Source organism: Myotis myotis, unplaced genomic scaffold (genome assembly GCF_014108235.1).
Source record: "Myotis myotis isolate mMyoMyo1 unplaced genomic scaffold, mMyoMyo1.p scaffold_m19_p_13, whole genome shotgun sequence".
NCBI classification, from domain to species: Eukaryota; Metazoa; Chordata; class Mammalia; order Chiroptera; family Vespertilionidae; genus Myotis; species Myotis myotis.
In genome coordinates, this window is record NW_023416317.1 from 29,818,497 (window position 1) to 29,838,074 (window position 19,578).

General features: G+C 39.1%; 1 protein-coding gene across 17 annotated transcripts in view; it reads left to right on the forward strand.

Annotated features, from left to right (window-relative positions):
* Positions 1-19,578, forward strand: part of STAG1 (stromal antigen 1) — a 338,918-nt gene that overhangs the window by 293,498 nt on the left and 25,842 nt on the right. For all 17 annotated transcript variants that reach the window (XM_036332484.1, XM_036332482.1, XM_036332487.1 and 14 more), the window contains 3 exons: positions 9,663-9,755; positions 13,362-13,536; positions 15,039-15,178. In XM_036332484.1, coding sequence (XP_036188377.1) covers positions 9,663-9,755; positions 13,362-13,536; positions 15,039-15,178 — 408 coding nt within the window. The remainder of the gene's footprint in view (positions 1-9,662; positions 9,756-13,361; positions 13,537-15,038; positions 15,179-19,578) is intronic.

Consider the following 19,578-nt stretch of genomic DNA (forward strand, 5'->3'; position numbering starts at 1 on the left):
GCCAGGCCGAGGGACCCCAAACATGCACAAATTCGTGCATTGGGCCTCTAGTATATATATAAATGCCATGCTTTGTAATGAACCTGTCTACTCCTGAGCTTCCAGTCTTCGAGTTGCTATTTGATAGGGAATACCCTTCTATCCCTTAAGGCTGCCTCAGTTTCACTAGCCTGTCCAGTTGGATGCTGTTTTTACTTACACAGGTCTTGAAAGCACCTTAATACTCAGACACCTTAGGATATTTAATACCTCATGATCTAAGTAATGAGCCAGGACTGAAAAGATTTGTTCTAAATGACAATTATTATAAAGTAATAATGTGTTTTAACTGAGCTTATTAGAGGTCTAAAGCAACATTAACAATTTAAACAAAACATAAAACTTCTTTCTTTCTTGTACAGGTATTGGATATTTTCTCTGCCAAATTAATGGTAAAAGAAGTTTACTTTCCTGTCAGACCATTTATTTGAGTAGAAAAGATATAGTTGTCTTAATATCCCCTGAGTGATATAGAAATGCATTTTCCTTCCTAAGTAGGTTTTTTTAGAAATGTTTTTCCCTCAGTGGCCATTCTATATATAATTACTAGGTATTTGTTAAGTGACTTCTTATTGCTGTGTCTCTCTCTCTCTCTGTCTCTCTCGCTCTCTCTCTCTCTCTCTATATATATATATATATATGTATATATATATATGTATATATGTATATATATATTTATTATATCTCCCAGTTATAAATAGTGTATATTTCCAGCATTTTTTTGTGTTGGAACATGGTCTTCAAAATTAAATCCAAGTTTGAATTTTGGTTCCATTTCTTACCAACTGTGATAAAGATAAGCAAGTTACTTCACCACTGAACTTTATTTTCCTAATGTGTGATATTCACTGTTGGATGGGGTTGTTGGGAAGATTAAATTGAAAGAACTCGTTTCATAGCCCTGACTGGTGTTCTCAGTGGTTAGAGTGTCGGCCCACACACTGAAGGGTCGCGGGTTTGATTCCCAGTAAAGGGCAAGTACCTGGGTTGCAGATTCGATCCCCAGCCCTGGTTGGACACGTTCAGGAGGCAACCAATTAAGGTGTCTCTCTCATATTAATCTTTCTCTCTTTCCCTCTCTCTCTCCTCCCTCTTTACCCCCCTCCCTCCCTTCCACTCTCTAAAAAAATCAATGGGGAAAATATCTTCAGGTGAGGATTAACAAAAAAGAAAGAAGTGTTTCAGTGAACAATAGCTGTTGTTCTGATGGCGTTAAATTATAGTGCTAGTCTAATCTTCTCTTGTACCAAAAACAAGAATTGATACTAAGTGAACTATTATCATGTAAGGCTATAGGACTATGTAAACATGCTCAGGAGCTAGTGTACGTTTGGGATACAACAGCATAGATTTTGTCCTCCATGTGTATGTTGGAATAATTTGGGAATTCAGTTCTCTCACTTTGATTCTAACAGTTACTACTTTTCCCCTGTCCCTCTGATTCCTCCTTTATCTTTCTTCATCTTTGTACACTACAGGAAAGAGAAATCAGAAGATGTTTTGGAACTACGGTAGGCAGCTTAAGGGTTCCTGAATCATAAGTGAGTGGATTAGCCTTTGAGACAATGACAGGAGTCAGCAGGTGGAGATTCAAATAGTCAAGAACAACAACAACACTGAAAACTAGGTATTACATTTGGGGTTAAATATTCAATAGTTATTTTATTGTGTGTTCACGAAAGTAGCACACTCTCCCTACCCGCCCACTACCCCCCTTACCCCCCGCCCCCCGCCAGAAAGAGAAGCTAATAGCAGTTATTCATATAAGAAAGCAATTTGAAAGGTATTGCATAGGGTCTATCCTACTACAATGGAAAGGCTTCTTGTCTCTTGGTCACTGATGTGTCCCCAATGAATGAATTTAGTTCCATCTGTTTTTATCATTTTTAGTAAGGATACTGACTTAGTTGAGCTGAAAAATAATTTAATGAGCCTCGTTATGTGTCAGTAATTGTGCTAAGTAGAGATAAATAGAACACTTTTGACATAAATGTCCAAACCTCCAGAGAATTTTTATGAGTTTATTTGAGCCAATCTGAGAATAATTACCGGGAAGCAAAATCTCAACGGAGTGAAAATATGCTCCAGAGAATGAAGTTTTGCTGCTTGTTTTATACATTAGAATAAAAGGAGGAGACTTACAGAGGGTTACATGAAATCATTGGTAGTATATTAAGGGGACAGGAGAAAGCAAAATGGGGAAATATCTGGGATTGGATAAAATCTTAAAATAGAGAAACATATTTTACATTGCTAGGTACAGAGTAGTTAATTAACTTTCATAGGACATAGAGATGGTTTTTGGGAACAAGATAACGAGAGCCCTGGCCGGTTTTGCTTAGTGGCTAGAGCATCAGCCTGCAGAAAGAAGGGTCCAGGGTTCAATTCTGGTCAGGGGCACATGCCCGGCCTGATCCCCAGTAGGGTGCGTGCAGGAGGCAGCGGATCAGTGATTCTCATCATTGATGTTTCTATCTCTCCCTCTCCCTTCCTCTCTGAAATCAATAAAAATATATATTTTTAAAAAGATAACAATGAGGGAATTCTGTATTTTTTTGCTCTGGTGCCAGGCAGTTGTGCCTTGAAAGGTCTAGAAAAGATTACTCTGACATTTCAAAGGTATATTATCTTAGATGCAAAAAAGGTAGACAGTCTCACTTAAGGTAAAGATTGCCCTTTGTCAATGAAGCTATAGGCCCTAGGACAGGGGTGGGCAAACTTTTTACTCGAGGGCCACAATAGGTTCTTAAACTGGACCGGAGGGCCGGAACAAAAGCATGGATGGAGTGTTTGTGTGAACTAATATAAATTCAAAGTAAACATCATTACATAAAAGGGTATGGTCTTTTTTTTTTAGTTTTATTCATTTCAAACGGGCCGGACCCGGCCCGCGGGCTGTAGTTTGCCCACGGCTGCCCTAGGATGTGACTACCCACCATGACCCGCTTTCAGTTAGGAATTTTTACATTCAGACTATCCTATGTGGTTATTTTCGGTCTCAGTTTTGTAAGTCCCGCCATGCAGGCTTCCTATGAGCTTGTCGGGTTTAGTATCCAATGCATCAAGCATGTTAAACTTGAGGCTAGTGGGCCGCAGGCCTTGCTGGCTGCAAGTTTGACATGCTTGCACTACAGTTTATGCCTCCAAAGAACTTAATAACCTAGTATAGACTGGACAGACTACAGTCTATGGGCCAAATCTGGCCTACATAATGTTTTAATGGAATACAGTCATGCTCATTCATTTATGTCTTGTTTATTTTATTTTTTTATATTTTTATTGATTTCAGAAAGGGAGATAGAGATAGAAACATCAATGATGAGAATCATTGATCGGCCGCCTCCTGCACGCCCCCTACTGGGGATCAAGCCTGCAACTGGAGCATGTGCCTTTGACCGGAATTGAACCCGGGATTCTCCAGGCCGACGCTCTATCCACTGAGTCAAACCAGCTAGGGCCACTTATGTCTTGTTTAGAGCTGCTTTCTTGGTACAGTGGCAGAGTTAAGTAATTGGGACAGAGACTGTAAAACCTACAAAGCCTAAAATATTTACTGTCTGACCCTCTACACAAAAAGTTTGCCAATCCCTGGCCTAGTAAGGTAACCCCTTGGTCTTGTTGACCACACTTTGTCAATTACCCTATTTGCCTATTCTAGGTAACTAGAATAGTTTTGTGCCCCTTTTTTTATTATGAAAAAAGGGAATCGAACCTTATCCGGAATCGAACCTGGGACTCTACTGAGCCAAACCGGCTAGGGCTAGGATTATCTTAATGGTACTTCCTAGCTATGGACAAAAAAGAACAGCTAAATTTGGTCTTCCTCTAGACACACAAAATTGTGGTACAAAATGAAAAGGAATCACCCATTTAAAATCTGCACATATTTGTGTGTGTAGGAATGAAATTCTCTTTTCTCACTGACTACTATAATCATATTGAAATAGGCGGCTTTTAAGAGGCAGTCTTACCTTTAATATCTGTTTTGGTTTTGTATTGGTTTGAGAGAGAGAAACGTCAATTTGTTGTTCCACTTATTCATGCATTGAGTGGTTGATTTTTTTTTCTCACCTGTGGACATGTTCATTGATAGAGAGGGGACGGGAGAGGTAGAGAGAGAAAGGGAGAAAGAGAAAAATTGATGGAGCCAGAAACATTGATCAGTTGCCTCCCTAAGCACCCCAACCAGAGAACAAATCCCACAACCTAGATATGTGCTCTTACCAGGACTCAAAACCTGCAACCTTTTGATGTATAGGACAATGTTCTAACCAACTGAGCCACCCAGCCAGGGCCATTGGTTGATTCTTGTATGTGCTCTGACCGGGATCGAACCCACAACCTGGGCACATCCAGATGACACTCTAACTACTGAATTACCCAGCCATGGCCTCAAATTTTTTAAAGAGGTTCAGGATTTGCCATTTTAAAACTCTAGTATTAAATTACAAGTTTGATAGAGTAAGCTTTATTTTTAATGCCCCTTGAAAAATAAGAATCAAGAGCACAAGAGAAACACCAATCTAAAAATAACAACAACAAAAACTGGCCCTGTTTTGGCAATCATAATTCTATTTAAGTCAAATGAAATATAGTAAGATCTCAGCACAATGAAGTAAAAAATCATGGAGTGAATAAAAGCAGTGTTCCAAAGTCCACAGGAAACATAAATTCCCACCTGTTCAAAGGGATTTACTCTATGAGATTAGCTAACTCTGTTAAATATACAGTATCTGCACATTTACCTAAACCTATTGGTATTTGTGTTTCTCTCAGTGCAGTTGTTGTTGTAAGAAGGTCCAAACCTGTAGTGAATTTTTAAAAATATATTTTTATTAATTTCAGAGAGGAAGGGAGACGGGGAGAGAGATAGAAACATCAGTGATGAGAATCATTAATCGGCTGCCTCCTGCATGCCCCCTAGTGGGGATTGAGCCCGCAACCCGGGCATGTACCCTTGACTGAAATCAAACCTGGGACCCTTCAGTCCGAAGGCCAGTGCTCTATCCACTGAACCAAACCAGCTAGGGCCCTGTAGAGAATTGTTATGAGTGTATTTGAACCAAACCAAGGACACATCAGGAAACACTATTTTAAATGCACCTGGGGACTACGGCTTTGCAGTTCTGTTTATACATTTGGAATCAAGGTGGGAATTTAAGAAAGACTACATAAAGGTGTGGGATAAAGCAAAACTGGGGGTAAGGGGGTGGAATCTGTATGATTGGGTTATAGGATGGTTGACAAGATTATGTGCTGCCTTGAAGATGGTTATACTTTGGAGATCTGAAAAGAGGGTTACTCTGGCATTGCAAAGGTGTGTTAGCCTAGGTACACAAGAACAAACCCCACAACCCCACAGGGCTTTTTTATACCTACCAAGATCTGCAGTTAGGAATTTATGATCAAATCACCTTGTGAGGTTAGTTGCAGTCAGATTTATTGGAGAACCCTTTTTTATCCACAGAATCTAATTATATACATTAACTTTCTGGAGGACTCAAATAATATTTAGGTTGTATCCAAACTTTACTGCTAAAGAAGGCCTCTAGCTTCTGTTTCCTTGGTTGCTTCCAATTTTCAGTTTCTTCTTAAAATATTACTACTGATTAGTCATCAGTAGACTGCTTACTTAGTTATGATATTAAATTTACAACTCTTCAGGTGAACTGGCAAGTAATCATCTCTCAAATTCAACTGTTACCTTAGCATTTTCCATAATTCATATTTGTTTTATGATTGACTTTTAAAGGAATCTTTTGCCTCTAACTCCAAAGATAGGTGATTCCCTAGGCTGCTTCTTTGCACATTAACCAGGAATTTTAAGAGAATAAAGGAACATTAATACCTCCTAGCATCATTTTTAAGCTCTATTTATTTTTTGATAAGATGAACACATTACATATTTGTTCCTAGGGTTGTGGTATCATCTGTGTACTTACATATCATTCAGTAAATACAAACACCTGCCATGTACCAAGCACTATTCTAGGTACTAGCAATGGAACAGTGAACATTCATCCTTTGAATACTAGGAGGTTTACCAGTTAGCACTTAATTTGTCTCATTTGATTACCTAGGACAGTGATGGCGAACCTATGACACACATGTCAGAGGTGACACGCGAACTCATTTTTTGGGTTGATTTTTCTTTGTTAAATGGCATTTAAATATATAAAATAAATATGAAAAATATGTCTTTCTTTTACTATGGTTGCAAATATGTGACACGGCACCAGAGTTAAGTTAGGGTTTTTCAAAATGCTGACACGCCGAGCTCAAAAGGTTCGCCATCACTGACCTAGGAGTTAATTCAGCAGAATCACAGAATATCATACAAGCTCATATTATACATATGTCAACCTTCTTGTATATAGATTTAAAAAATCTGTAAGTCTGAGATACAAAGTAATTTCTTTAAGGCCACATAGCCAGTTAGTAGTGTTGAGGTGGAAAGACCATCCTCTACCCTTCAAGATTCTTCTGACTGGTCTAATCAAATTGACATGAGACAGTTTGGCAGGAGAAAAACAAATTAAAGTTTACTAACATGTTGACATAAGAAACATCTAAACTTGTAGAGAATTTATTTTGTTATATTGATTTCGGAGGGGAAGGGAGAGGGACAGAGATAGAAACATCAGTGATAAAGGAGAATCATTGATTGGCTGCTTCCTGCACACTCCACACTGGGGATTGAGCCTGCAACACAGGCATGTGCCCTTGACTGGAATCAAACTTGGGACCCTTCAGTCTGCAGGCCGATGCTCTATCCACTGAGCCAAACGGGCTAGGGCGTAGAGAATTTTTATAGGAGTTTATTTGAGCCAAAACTGACAACAGTTGCTGGAAAGGAAGATCTCAAGTGCTTTAAAGAATAAAAGTTTTGCTATTTCTTTTATGCATTTGAAATTAAGGAAGGAACCTAAGGTCTTACTATCTCCGTGATAGTTCTTGCAGCCCTTATTGGGTTATGGTCATATCGCCACATACTCTATCTCAGTCACACTTTAAGAGGGATCTGAAAGTGTGATCATATTAGAAGGAGAGGTCTGAAGAGAGGCATTTCAAAGGTATGTTAACCTAAACCCGTGGTCGACAAACTGCGGCTCGCAAGCCACATGCGGCTCTTTGGCCCCTTGAGTGTGGCTCTTCCACAAAATACCACGTGCGGGCGTGCACGTACAGTGCGATTGAAACTTTGTGGCCCGTGTGCAGACGTCGGTATTTTGTGGAAAAACCACACTCAAGGAGCCAAAGAGCCGCATGTGGCTCGCAAGCCGCAGTTTGCTGCACTGACCTAGATGCACAGAAACAATGGACAGGGCTTGCTTGAAGCAAAGATTAACCTTTACTAAAGAAATTATATGCCGAGGGCATGCCTACCCACCATGACCTGCCCAGTTAGGCATTTTTTGGTTCATCCTGTGAGGTTACTTTCCATAGAACACCTTTTTTCATCTACGCTATTCACATCTTTACTGCCAACATTTTATTTCTAGGCCTTCAATCTAGATTACTCTTATGGCTTTTGTTAATATGTAAGGAAATACAGAATAATGATTAAGAACATGAACTTTAGAGTCAGAGTAATCCTAGGTTTCGACTCTTACTCTATCACTTAAAATAGTTTGGATTTAACTTCAGTTTTATTAACTTCAGTTTTCTCATCTGCAAAATAGTAGTATTACCACTTAATTCATAGAGTGATTGTGAGGTTTAAATTTATGGCCCAGTACTTGGTATGTAATAAGCCCACAACAGAAGATTGTATCTACTATTAACTAGTCTCTGTCTTCCACATCATTCTCCTATTCTGGTTATAATACGATTTTTTTACACAAAATTTTAGCACTCATGATAAAAATCCTTCAGTAGCTCTTCATTGCCATGAGACTAATATCCAAATTATTTAACATGGCATTTTTAATGGTCTTTCATTTAAATGGAAATGGATCCTGTTTTTCTCTTTGGCTTTCTCTCTTGCCACTCAACTGCCTATTTAAGCCCCGGCTACAATAAATTAACAGTCTCTCAAAAGCACCTCCAGGCTCCTGAACATCCTGTACCCTCTGGAACATCTTTTATTATAGCTAGATAATTTTTAGTAATTGTTCAAAATTCAGCTTGCATGTTATCTTCTTTGGGAACTCTTCAGTGACTACTTTTGTTTGACTCTGGGTTTCCAACATAGCACTCCTTATATTCTAATTCAGCTGCCTGTTCCCTTGTGCATTATAAATTTCCCCTAATGTATTATCTTTAAAATTAAAGAAAGTAAAGTACTGTTGAAGTTGATTATTGTATGTTCGTCTACATTGAAACATTAAAGGTTTGCAAGGCAGTGAGTTTTTTTAGTACTCTGCACAAGGTGAGCTTACTCCTTCTTCCAAATACTGCACTCATGTTAGCAAAAGGGAACATGTATATAAGTATCATTATTTAGGATGTATAGGTCCAACAAAGCATTGAGTACTGTCATTGGTACAAAAGGCTAAAAGAATTTTAGTTTAATAGAGTACTTTTTAAAAAGTAATTCCTATATCTGTCTTTCTCATTTAATTATCTTCATTACCATTTTAAATATCGACACAGTGGGCATATGCCATTGGTCCAACAGACTCCTCATTCATGGGAAGAGGTGCAGTCCAAAGAGGATCAAAGTAGAGCCCAGGGCATTACCATTTCCATGAAGTGATTTTGTGGAAATTATCTGAATTATCTGCATGCATTTTGCTCATTACTAAGTGAGAAGAATATGAGCTCTGATCTGAGACAGTCCTGGTTTCAAACCCTTGCTAATAATGACTACTACTTCTAATCGATAAATTATGTAGCAGTGAACCCTCAATCCAGTCTGACACATTATAGGTACTTGATAAATTTAAATTTCCTTTTATGTTTTTCAAATGTTTGCTAACAAATATTACATGGCCATCTGATTAAATCTTGTTCACCCACCCAACCTTAGATTAAAGCCCATCCTCCTGTGAAAGTCCTTCTAACTCATCTCTCTCTACTATAGAGTTAATAAAAAAAAAATTTTAACACTTACTCTCTAATTGGTCTGACTTCCTGCTAGGATGTTAACTCTGAGCACCTGGGCACTGTCTTAAAGTTATCTGTCTTCCCTTAACATTTTGCAGAATGATGAGAATATAAGAGAAACTCAGTACACATTTGTTGCTTAATTGATTTTTTCAGTGTGCTGCTGTGCTCCCTCGCCTTACAGTTAGTATGTTTATGGGAATGACCTACAATTTTAATAGCCTAAGCCCATATTTATAAAGGAAAATTTGTTGAAGAAAATCATACTGAGCATTGTATAGGTAAATAGAACTTAGTGTTTGGGTTTATCAGTTTTGTTGGCCCTTTTTACTAGGATAACTAGGACAGCGTTTGCCAACCTTTCGGACCTCATGGGCCACCAGTGGTCCGCAGCTCACCGGTTGGCGACGGCTGAACTAGGAAATAACTATATGGTTTGGTTCCCAACAAGAAATTTGGTTTTATGACTTTCTTTGACATTGAGCCAATTTGGCTCTTTGCCATGTATTATTTATTTTGGGTCAGTTTTCTAGGATACTGTAATTCATGCTTGCAAATTTGAATGTGTCTTACAGGAGGATTTGTTGGTATTGAGGAAAACCGTGAAATCCTTTTTGGCTGTTTGCCAACAGTGCCTATCTAATGTTAATACTCCAGTAAAGGAACAGGTAAGAAATTATTAAAAGCTCCCAATAAAAGTAACTCAAATGCATTACAGAACATGTAAGAAGATGTAATTTTTTATTGTACTTCTTAGCATGCTTGTTTTTCCCTAACATTAATGAGACCTAGAACAAGATTATGATGTCTAAATATTTAAGTTACAAAGCAATCTAACAAACCTGTTACATGTCTTTTTTACCTTGACAAGTATGCTGACCTAGAAGGCTGGGTGCAAATTAGAATTATTGACTCCTAAGAATTCTATGCCAGAACATGGAGGGCTGGCCTATGAGCCTCGCTTTTCTCATCTCACCTTCAGCTCTTTCCCACACTAGGCAGAACTTCTCATACATGCATGTGAACACTTAGCTCACATGTCCAAACTTTATCAGCATCACCCCCTCAAACAGCTGCTCCTTGACCACCCTGGGACCTAGGAGTATGTGCTTTGGGGATGCAGTGAGCCTGCAGAAGAATCCTGTCCAGCCTCTGGTAGCAGAATCAGATTTGTTAAGGCAATGAATCCGAGTCACCCTAGCCGGTTTGGCTCAGTGGATAGAGCATCGGCCTGTGGACTGAATGATCCTGGTCAAGAGCAGGTACCTCAGTTGCAGGCTCCTCCCTGGCCCGGACCCTGGCTGGGGCGCATGCAGGAAGCAACCAATTGATGTGTTTCTCTCACATCAATATTTCTCTCTGTCTTTTCCTCTCTCTTCTACTCTCTCTAAAAATCAATGGAGCCCTGACTAGTTTGGCTCAGTGGATGGAGCGTCGGCCTGCGGACTGAAAGGTCCCAGGTTCGATTCTGGTCAAGGGCATGTACCTTGGTTGCGGGCACATCCCCAGTAGGCGGTGTGCAGGAGGCAGCTGATTGATGTTTCTCTCTCATTGATGCTTCTAACTCTCTATCCCTCTCCCTCCCTCTCTGTAAAAAATCAATAAAATATATTTTTAAAAATAAATAAATAAATAAAAATCAATGGAAAAATATCCTCGGGTGAGGATTTAAAAAAAGAAATGCCTGAGTCCTTGTACCTGGAAGGTGGTATAGAAGTAGAGATGCAAGTAGGCATATACAATTGGTACAACATACTACTCATTATTGGGAAGGGGTGCAGTCCAAAGAGGGTCAAAGTAGAGCCCAAGACAATACCATTTCCATGGAGTGATTTTGTCAGCTATCTTACTGTTTTTCTATTACGAAGTACTTTAATATGAAACAGAACGTACATTTTCCATGCTGTTTTTATTATGATGTTGGGCTAGAAATAAAGTCTAATTAGTCTAGTTAAAGTGTACAGTAGTACTTATATTTTGCTATATCTTTTACAAATAGGTTATCATGGGTTTTCTTTATTGAGTTATCAGCATCTAACTTAAAATAGGAACAGAGCCAGCACCGGTTTGGCTCAGTGGATAGAGCGTCGGCCTGCGGACTGAGGGGTCCCAGGTTCGATTCCGGTCAAGGGCATGTACCTTGGTTGCAGGCACATCCCCAGTAGGGGGCGTGCAGGAGGCAGCTGATCGATGTTTCTCTCTCATCGATGTTTCTAACTCTCTATCCCTGTTCCTTCCTCTCTGTAAAAAATCAATAAAATATATTAAAAAAAAAAATAGGAACAGAGATGATCTACCCTAAACCTTGTTCTCGAAATCTCTGATTGCCACCAGTGCTGTCTAAAATTACCTAGCTCTGCCGAAACCGGTTTGGCTCAGTGGATAGAGCGTCGGCCTGCGGACTGAGGGGTCCCAGGTTCGATTCCGGTCAAGGGCATGTACCTTGGTTGCGGGCACATCCCCAGTAGGAGATGTGCAGGAGGCAGCTGGTCGATGTTTCTCTCTCATTGATGTTTCTAACTCTCTATCTCTCTCCTTTCCTCTCTGTAAAAAATCAATAAAATATTTTTTAAAAATAAATAAATAAATAAAATTACCTAGCTCTGGACATTTAAACCAAAAAATTCAGTGTTTTTTGTGTCATCATTATTTGGTGATATCCGAAACTAAAAACTGGCCTTGGCTAAAAAACAAAAGGTCTGGATTCTTTTTATGCTCCTCTTTTCAAGTGGCTTTTTCTAAATAGGCTTATATATTTCATGGTTGTGTAGTCAGAGCATGAATTGCCATGAGTCTTGCTGGAGGTTTTATAGCAAAGTATATGGCAATCACCAAATACATGCCAAAGTTGTATTTTCCCATAGAAATGAATTTTGGAGGGCGGTGAATAGATTGTTTTGAAATATCAGAGCCCTCAGTTACCAACAAAACCTTTCAATTACAATAAACTAATGACAGTTTTATTTCATACCACCCATTAAATAGGACAAATTTGGCAACATAATTATAATAATTTCTCCTTGGGGAAATGCATTGAAAGTTCTCTTAAATCAGTGTTGGAGAACCTTTTTTTCTGCCAAGGGCCATTTGGATATTTATAACATCATTCATTGGCCATACAAAATTATCAACTTAAAATTAGCCTGTAATATTTGGTAAAACATTTAATTAACTCACCCCTAATACCTTGCCAAGACCAGACCAAATGACTTCCTGGGCCTTGTATGGCCTGCAGGCTGGATGTTCCCACCCCTGCCTTAAATGATTAAATTTGTTGGGAAACTTTAGATACTGGTTTTTATGTAAATGGTCTTGAATTTCATTTTATGTAATGTTAGAGATTTTTTTTACATTAGATTTTGTTTTTTAAATCCTCACCTGAGGATATTTTTTCCATTGCTTTTCAGAGAGTAAAAGGAAGGGAGGGAGGGGGAAGAGAGATAGAGAGAGGAAGAGAAACATCAATGTGAGAGAGACACATCAACTGGTTGCCTCTGGCATGCATCCCAATGCGGGGTTGCAGGGGAGGGAGTGAAGGGGAAGGCAAAACCCACAACCAAGGTATGTGCCTTTGTCCGGGGAATCAAACCCATGACCCTTCTGTGCACAAGCTGATGCTCTAACCACTTAGCAATACCACCAGGGCTACATTAGATTTTTAAAAGAACATGTATGCATACTCCGTGGACATGGACAGTAATTTGGTAAAGTTCAGGAAAGGGTAGGCAGGGGAGGGTGGAGGTAGGCAAGGATGTAGGGGACTCCTGCAATAATGCCAACATTAAAAAAATTTTTTTTAATTAAAAAATGTGAGGGGGGAAAAAAGAATCCAAAATAGTAGCTTATAGGTTTATAGTACTGCATTGTAATTTATGAAATTATACTTGGTCTTAAGATTTATACTTATTATTTGAGTAAGCAGTGTATGATTGATTTCTAACCACTGTCATAATTTATTGTATCAATTTTGTATTTCCAGAGTTGAGTTCAACTCATTGTATCTTTACAGTCAAGTCAAAAATCTCTTAATCAGTATTTGAGTTAATAAAGTCAAATAAAAGAAATAGATTATATTTGGGGAAGGAGGAATCTTAAATATGACTAGTGTTTAGTTTTATTAAGTTTAGAAACTTAAAACTAAGTAGTTGGAATTTAAATACCCAAAGTTTCTATTATGATACTATCATTGAACTATACTTAATTTAGTATATTTTTATTAACATTGATTTGTCATTGTAGCAATATTTTACTAATGAATTTCCTTTGCATTCCAGGCTTTCATGTTACTCTGTGATCTTTTGATGATTTTTAGCCACCAATTAATGACAGGTGGCAGAGAAGGCCTTCAGCCTTTGGTGTTTAATCCAGATACTGGACTTCAGTCTGAACTCCTCAGTTTTGTGATGGATCACGTTTTCATTGACCAAGATGAGGAAAACCAGAGCATGGGTATTTGTAGCTATCATCTTGTCACTATTGATCTTGTTTTACCAACCCCAAAAGATATGAGAAAAATATTCAAATTTTTAAAATATTAGAATTTCTCCTTTTTTAAAAAAATAATACATTTGTGTAATTCAGAAACCAAAATTAATAAAAATGCACAGTGAAGTCTCCTTCCTTTGCTCTAATGAATAATTCTATACATTTTCACTTCACACATGCAAAATGTATATGTGGGATAGATTTTGTTTCACGGTTTTTCTGAAGGGGAAAACATCAGAGTTCCTTTCTCATATAGTACTTAAGTTAACAAAATATATTAAGTGTTGAAAGACTTATCAAACCTCACCAGTCAAAACTGTGCTGAGCCTGCAGAATGATAATTAGCAAAATTAGACGGAATGTAAACAATCGTAAATAAATTATATAGGTTATTTGTGAAAAAGATAATTTAAGTTCTCTAAAATAAGATCTATGGCACATCTGATCCACAGATCTATTTTGGTGCTATTAGAATGTTCTTTATTTAACAAAACATTTTAGAATATACTAGACTATGAAACAGTGTCTTTATTTAGAGTCCACATTAATCTCAAAAGATAAAATTTACCTGCTACTTGTTTTAAGCAAAAAGATTTCCAACTTCTCCAAGCATTGATGCTTCACAGCTGGACCAATTAGTAGAAAGAGAAAGAAATTGAAGAGAATTTTGGGGGGTTATTTTGGGGGTTTTTTGTTTTATTTATGAATCTAAAGATGGGAAGAACGAACATTGTCTCCAAATAAAGGCAGGTTAAGATATGAGAGGATCAGTACAGAGCCTGAAACAAAAAAAATGTGGTAAATGTTATCATCTCAGCCTTGTAGAGAAAGTTTCCCTAGGATTAGAAATAGACTAGTCAATAGGTCCTGAGTAAATAAATAAATAAACAAATAAATAAGAAAGAAATACTACTTGTTTTAAAAGCATTTGATAGGGCTTTTTTAAAAATGTATATGTGTTTAATATGGTTTGCAAAATAAATTTTATTTCTCAGCTGATACTGTAGACCATGTTTAGGACAAGCATTGAAAATTAACTCCCCCATATATTGCCATTATTCCCCCATGTATTTTTCTAAAGGAAAACCTTTTTCCTGCGACTTAAAAATTTCTTTTCTGTGGAAATATATTAGCAAATGAGTAATATTGAAATAAGACCACACTTTAAAATAAACAGACAATAGTATTATGATGAAAATATCAGAAAAAATCATCTTTTTACATGTGGTTTTCTTATTTTAGTCTTTGCTCTGAGTCTCCTAGAAAATAGGAACCTTAGTACCTAGCAAATATTTGATAATCATCTAACTAAATATAGCACCCTCAAATAATTAGTATAACATTATTTCATCCCATCTAAAACTGAATTATACCTTTTTGTAAAGGTATAAGCTGGTTTTTTATTATATAGAGTTTCTACATGGTTTTATCTTGGATAAAGTTCATAATTTATTTTCTGTGGTTAGAGGGTGATGAAGAAGATGAAGCAAATAAAATTGAGGCCTTACATAAAAGAAGGAATCTACTTGCTGCCTTCAGCAAACTTATCATTTATGATATTGTTGACATGCATGCAGCTGCAGACATCTTTAAACACTACATGAAGGTATATTTTTATATTCTTTTTTCTCTTTTCATCTAATTGGCAGAGAAATTTGTAATTAAAATGAAAGAAAGGATGGTAACAGAAGCCAAAATTCACAGCTTTTATGTATATACTAGAGGCCCAGTGCACGAAATTCATGCACAAGGGAGAAGTGTGTGTCCCTCAGCCCGGCCTGCACCTCCTCCAATCTGGGACCCCTCGAGGGATGTCCGACTGCCCGTTTAGGCCCGATCCCGGTGGAATTGGCCTAAACGGGCAGTCGGACATCCCTCTCACAATCCAGGACTGCTGGCTCCCAACCGCTCGCCTGCCTGCCAGCCTGATTGCCCCTAACCGCTTCTGCCTGCCAGCCTGGTCACCCCCAACTGCCCTCCCCTGCAGGCTGGTCCCGCACAACTGCCCTCCCCTGCAGGCCTGATTCCCCCCCCCCACTGCCCTCCCTTTCAGGCCTTGTCCCTCCCAACTGCCCTCCCCTGCAGGTCTGATCACCCCCAACTGCCCTCCCCTGATGGCCATCTTGTGTCCACATGGGGGCGGCCATCTTGTGTGTTGGAGTGATGGTCAATTTGCATATTACCTGTTTATAAAATAGGCTATGTGATGATTTCTTATATGTTTAAAGTTTCTGTCTCTTATATAAGTATAAATTTTATATCATCCAATTCCGTAAAGTAGGAGTTCTTCACATTTATATGAAAGAATGCGTTTTTATTTTCCTGACGCCATATATTCTTTTTTTATTTTTAAATAAGGAAAAGTTTATTTAGAAAGCCACAGAAGTAGAAGTGAGCTGTAGAAAAAAATGGGCTCAGGAAACAAGTTACAGAGGCAAAAGAAGGGCACTTAGAGGTTAGGAGAAAAAGAGAAGCAAGGAAAACACACCTGGAGTATGGGAGTGGGAAATGGTGCAGGCATGCTCCATAGAGAGCCGCCAAGGCCATGTATTCTCTTTTATTATTTTTATTTATTACTAGAGGCCTGGTGCCTGGCCTGCGCCCTTACGCAGTCTGGGAGCCCTTGGGAGATGTCTGACTGCTGTGGAGGAGGAAGAGGCTCCCGCCACTACAGCTGTGCTTACCAGCCATGAGCCCAGCTTCTGGCTGAGCAGCGCTCACCCTGTTCGAGCGCACTGACCACCAGGGGACAGCTCCTACGTTGAGCGTCTGCCCCCTCGTGGTTAGTGCACATCATAGCAACTGGTCGTTCCGCCATTCAGTCGATTTACATATTAGCCTTTTATTATATAGGACTAGAGCAGGGGTGGGCAACCTTTTTGTGAGTGCATGCCAAAACCAGCAAAATCTCTGACTCAAAATTCTTCTGCATGCCAACCCTAATTTTTTGAGAACATGTTACACCTATTTGATATCTCTTAAGGTGTACATATGTGAAGAACCTTGAAGAAATAATAAAATTCATTTGAGCAACAAAAACACAGTATATGATGATGAAAAATACATTTATTTTTTAATGTATACATGTACACTGATAGTCCGACAGAAAACTTTATGACTCCGTTTGATGTTATCAGTGGCACTTTTGCTGCTGCATCACTGATGACCGAGATTTTATTTACATCAAGTTTATATTTCGTGACCTTCAGAGATATGCATGAGCTACTACTTTCATCTGTCAGGCTACTCCTATTATGAGACAAAAAATTCATCACTGAGAGCAAAGATTCACAAGCATATGTGGATGAAACCAAAACACTAGTCAGATCTAGGAAGGCAGGGAGAGTTAAGGCAGAGGCATAGAAATTGCTCTTCCCCTCTCTCGTTAATCCATGTCTATGGTCTTTAAGATAACTTGTTATGTAAAATTATTTACTTATCTAAGATGCACCTACACTGAATTTATGTGAAAAATAAAAAGTCAATATGAAGAAAAAAATTGTAAGTGGAAGATTATAAGAGAGGGTTTTGCGTGCCAGCAAAAGTTACTGGCGTGCCATGTTTGGCACGCGTGCCAGGGGTTGCCCACCCCTGGACTAGAGGCTCGATGCACGAATTCATGCATAGGTGGGGTCCCTCGGCCTGGCTGGCAATTGGGGCCAGCCAGCCACAGGGAGGGACCGTGGGAGGTTGGCTGGCCATGGGAGGTTGGCTGTAGGAGCACGCTGACCACCAGCAGGCAGCTTGTGCGTTAAGCGTCTGCCCCCGATGGTGTATGTGTGTCATAGTGACTGGTCATTCAGTCTTTTGGTTGCTTAGGCTTTTATATGTATAGATTTTATTTATTTTTAGGGGGGTAGAGAGAGAGGGAAAAACATTGATCTGTTGTTCCACTTAGTCATGTATTCGTTGGTTGATCCTTGTATGTGCTCTGACCAGGGATCAGACCCCAAAGCTTGGTATATTGGGACGATGCTCTTCTAACCAACTTTGCTACCCAGCCAGGAGGGTGGCTTTGTATTCTCTTGTCCAACATGGCAGAAAGCTTATGACATCTCTTCAGACATTTTTATAAGTATGCCAACTGTGTACCATGTTGCTTGCCAGAGCTAAAGTTACGAAGATTTTTTTAATTTCTGCTTTAATTCCAGTCTAAAGCTGGATAGAGTCAAGTAATTAAATAATTGCATTATACAGAAGCATATGTAGGGCATCCTTAAAACAGATACCCAACTCTTGAGAAATGTGAGCATTACCTAGTCAGTGTGCTCAGTGGTTGGTGTCAACCTATGACCAGGAGGTCATGGTTTGATTGCTGGTCAGTGCACATGTCCAAGTTGTGGGCTGGATCCCCAGTGGGGGTGTGCAGGAGACAGCTGATAATGATTCTCTCTCATCATTGATGTTTTTATCACTCACTTCCTCTCCCTTCCTCTCTGAAATCATAAAAAGTATATTTAAAAAAAAGAGTAAAATATGAGGGTTAATGAAAACTGCTTAAAAGTGACTTCTGAACTACATCTGAGACAGTTAAGCATAAATTAGTCAAGCAAAGAAGTAGTGGGAGGACTTGTAGACTGAACTTCATGGACATCACAGAGGAATATGAATTGTTTGGGGAAAATGCAAGTAATTTGATACATAGATTGCTTATGAAAACAGAGGCAGAGATAAGATTTTTTAAAAGTGACAGAGCCCTCGCTGGGTAGCTCAGTTGGTTAGAGTGTCATCCTTCTATGCCATTGATGGCAAACCTTTTGAGCTCGGCGTGTCAGCATTTTGAAAAACCCTAACTTACCTCTGGTGCCATGGCACATATAGAAATTTTTTGATGTTTGCAACCATAGTAAAACAAAGATTTATATTTTTGATATTTATTTTATATATTTAAATGCCATTTAACAAAGAAAAATCAACCAAAAAAATGAGTTCTCGTGTCACCTCTGACACGCGTGTCATAGGTTCACCATCACTGTTCTATGCCAAGGTTGAAAGTTCAACCCCCCATCAGGGCACTACAAGAATCAACCAATGAATGCATAGGAAAGTGGAACAACAAATCAATGTTCCTCTCTCCCTTCCTCCCTCAACTACCCTTTCTCTCTCTTTTTCTCCCTCCCCTTTCCTCTCTCTCTGTAAAAACTCAATAAATTAAATTTTGAAAAAAGAAAGTGACAAGTTAGGCCCAATATGCTGTATGAGAAGTTTGGGTTTTTCCCCTAGGGAAGTAAAGAGATACTGAAGTGTTTTAATCAATTTTTCTTATGACAATTTTGGCTGGTACTTACCTTCCTGGCTGCTCTTTTTTCCAAAAGCTCCATTTTGCTCTTAATCCTCTAAAAAATCAGTGCTCAGAAATCTTTATAACGTAGTCTGACAGGCACAGATAAGAGAGAACACCTTCTTGTGGTTGTGGGTGGCCTTATTCTTACGTCAGAAACACGGTTTTACTTTTCCCGTGATCAGAATATTGTATGCCATAGATCCATTGTGTCTTTATCCATGTTTAGGTATAATCCAGTTATAGTTATGATGTTATAACTAATTGATCATATTTTGTCAACACTGAAATGTGATGAGCACTGTGCAAGTAGCCAGTTTTGTTTTGGTTTGGCGGGTTCTTTTTTGTGCCGAAAATCAGGACCTAATCAGGTGGTCAGAGGTTTTAAAAAGACATGATTTCTGCTTATATCTATAATAATAAAAGCCTAAGCGACCATCGCAACTGAACGGACAACCAAACAGGCTGCGTGGGGCGACTAGGCTGGCAGGGGGGTTAGTGAGGAGCAACCAAACGACTGAGCAGCAGGCTGTGTGGGGCAACCAGGCCAGCAGGGGGGTTAGTGAGGGGCGACCAAAGAATTGAACAGCAGGCTGTGTGGAACAGCCAGGCCCGCAGGGGGGTTAGTGAAGGGCAACCAAACGACTGAGCAGCAGGCTGCATGGGGCAACCAGGCCCGCAGGGGGGGCAGTTGGGGGCAACTAGGCCGGCAGGGGGGTTAGTGA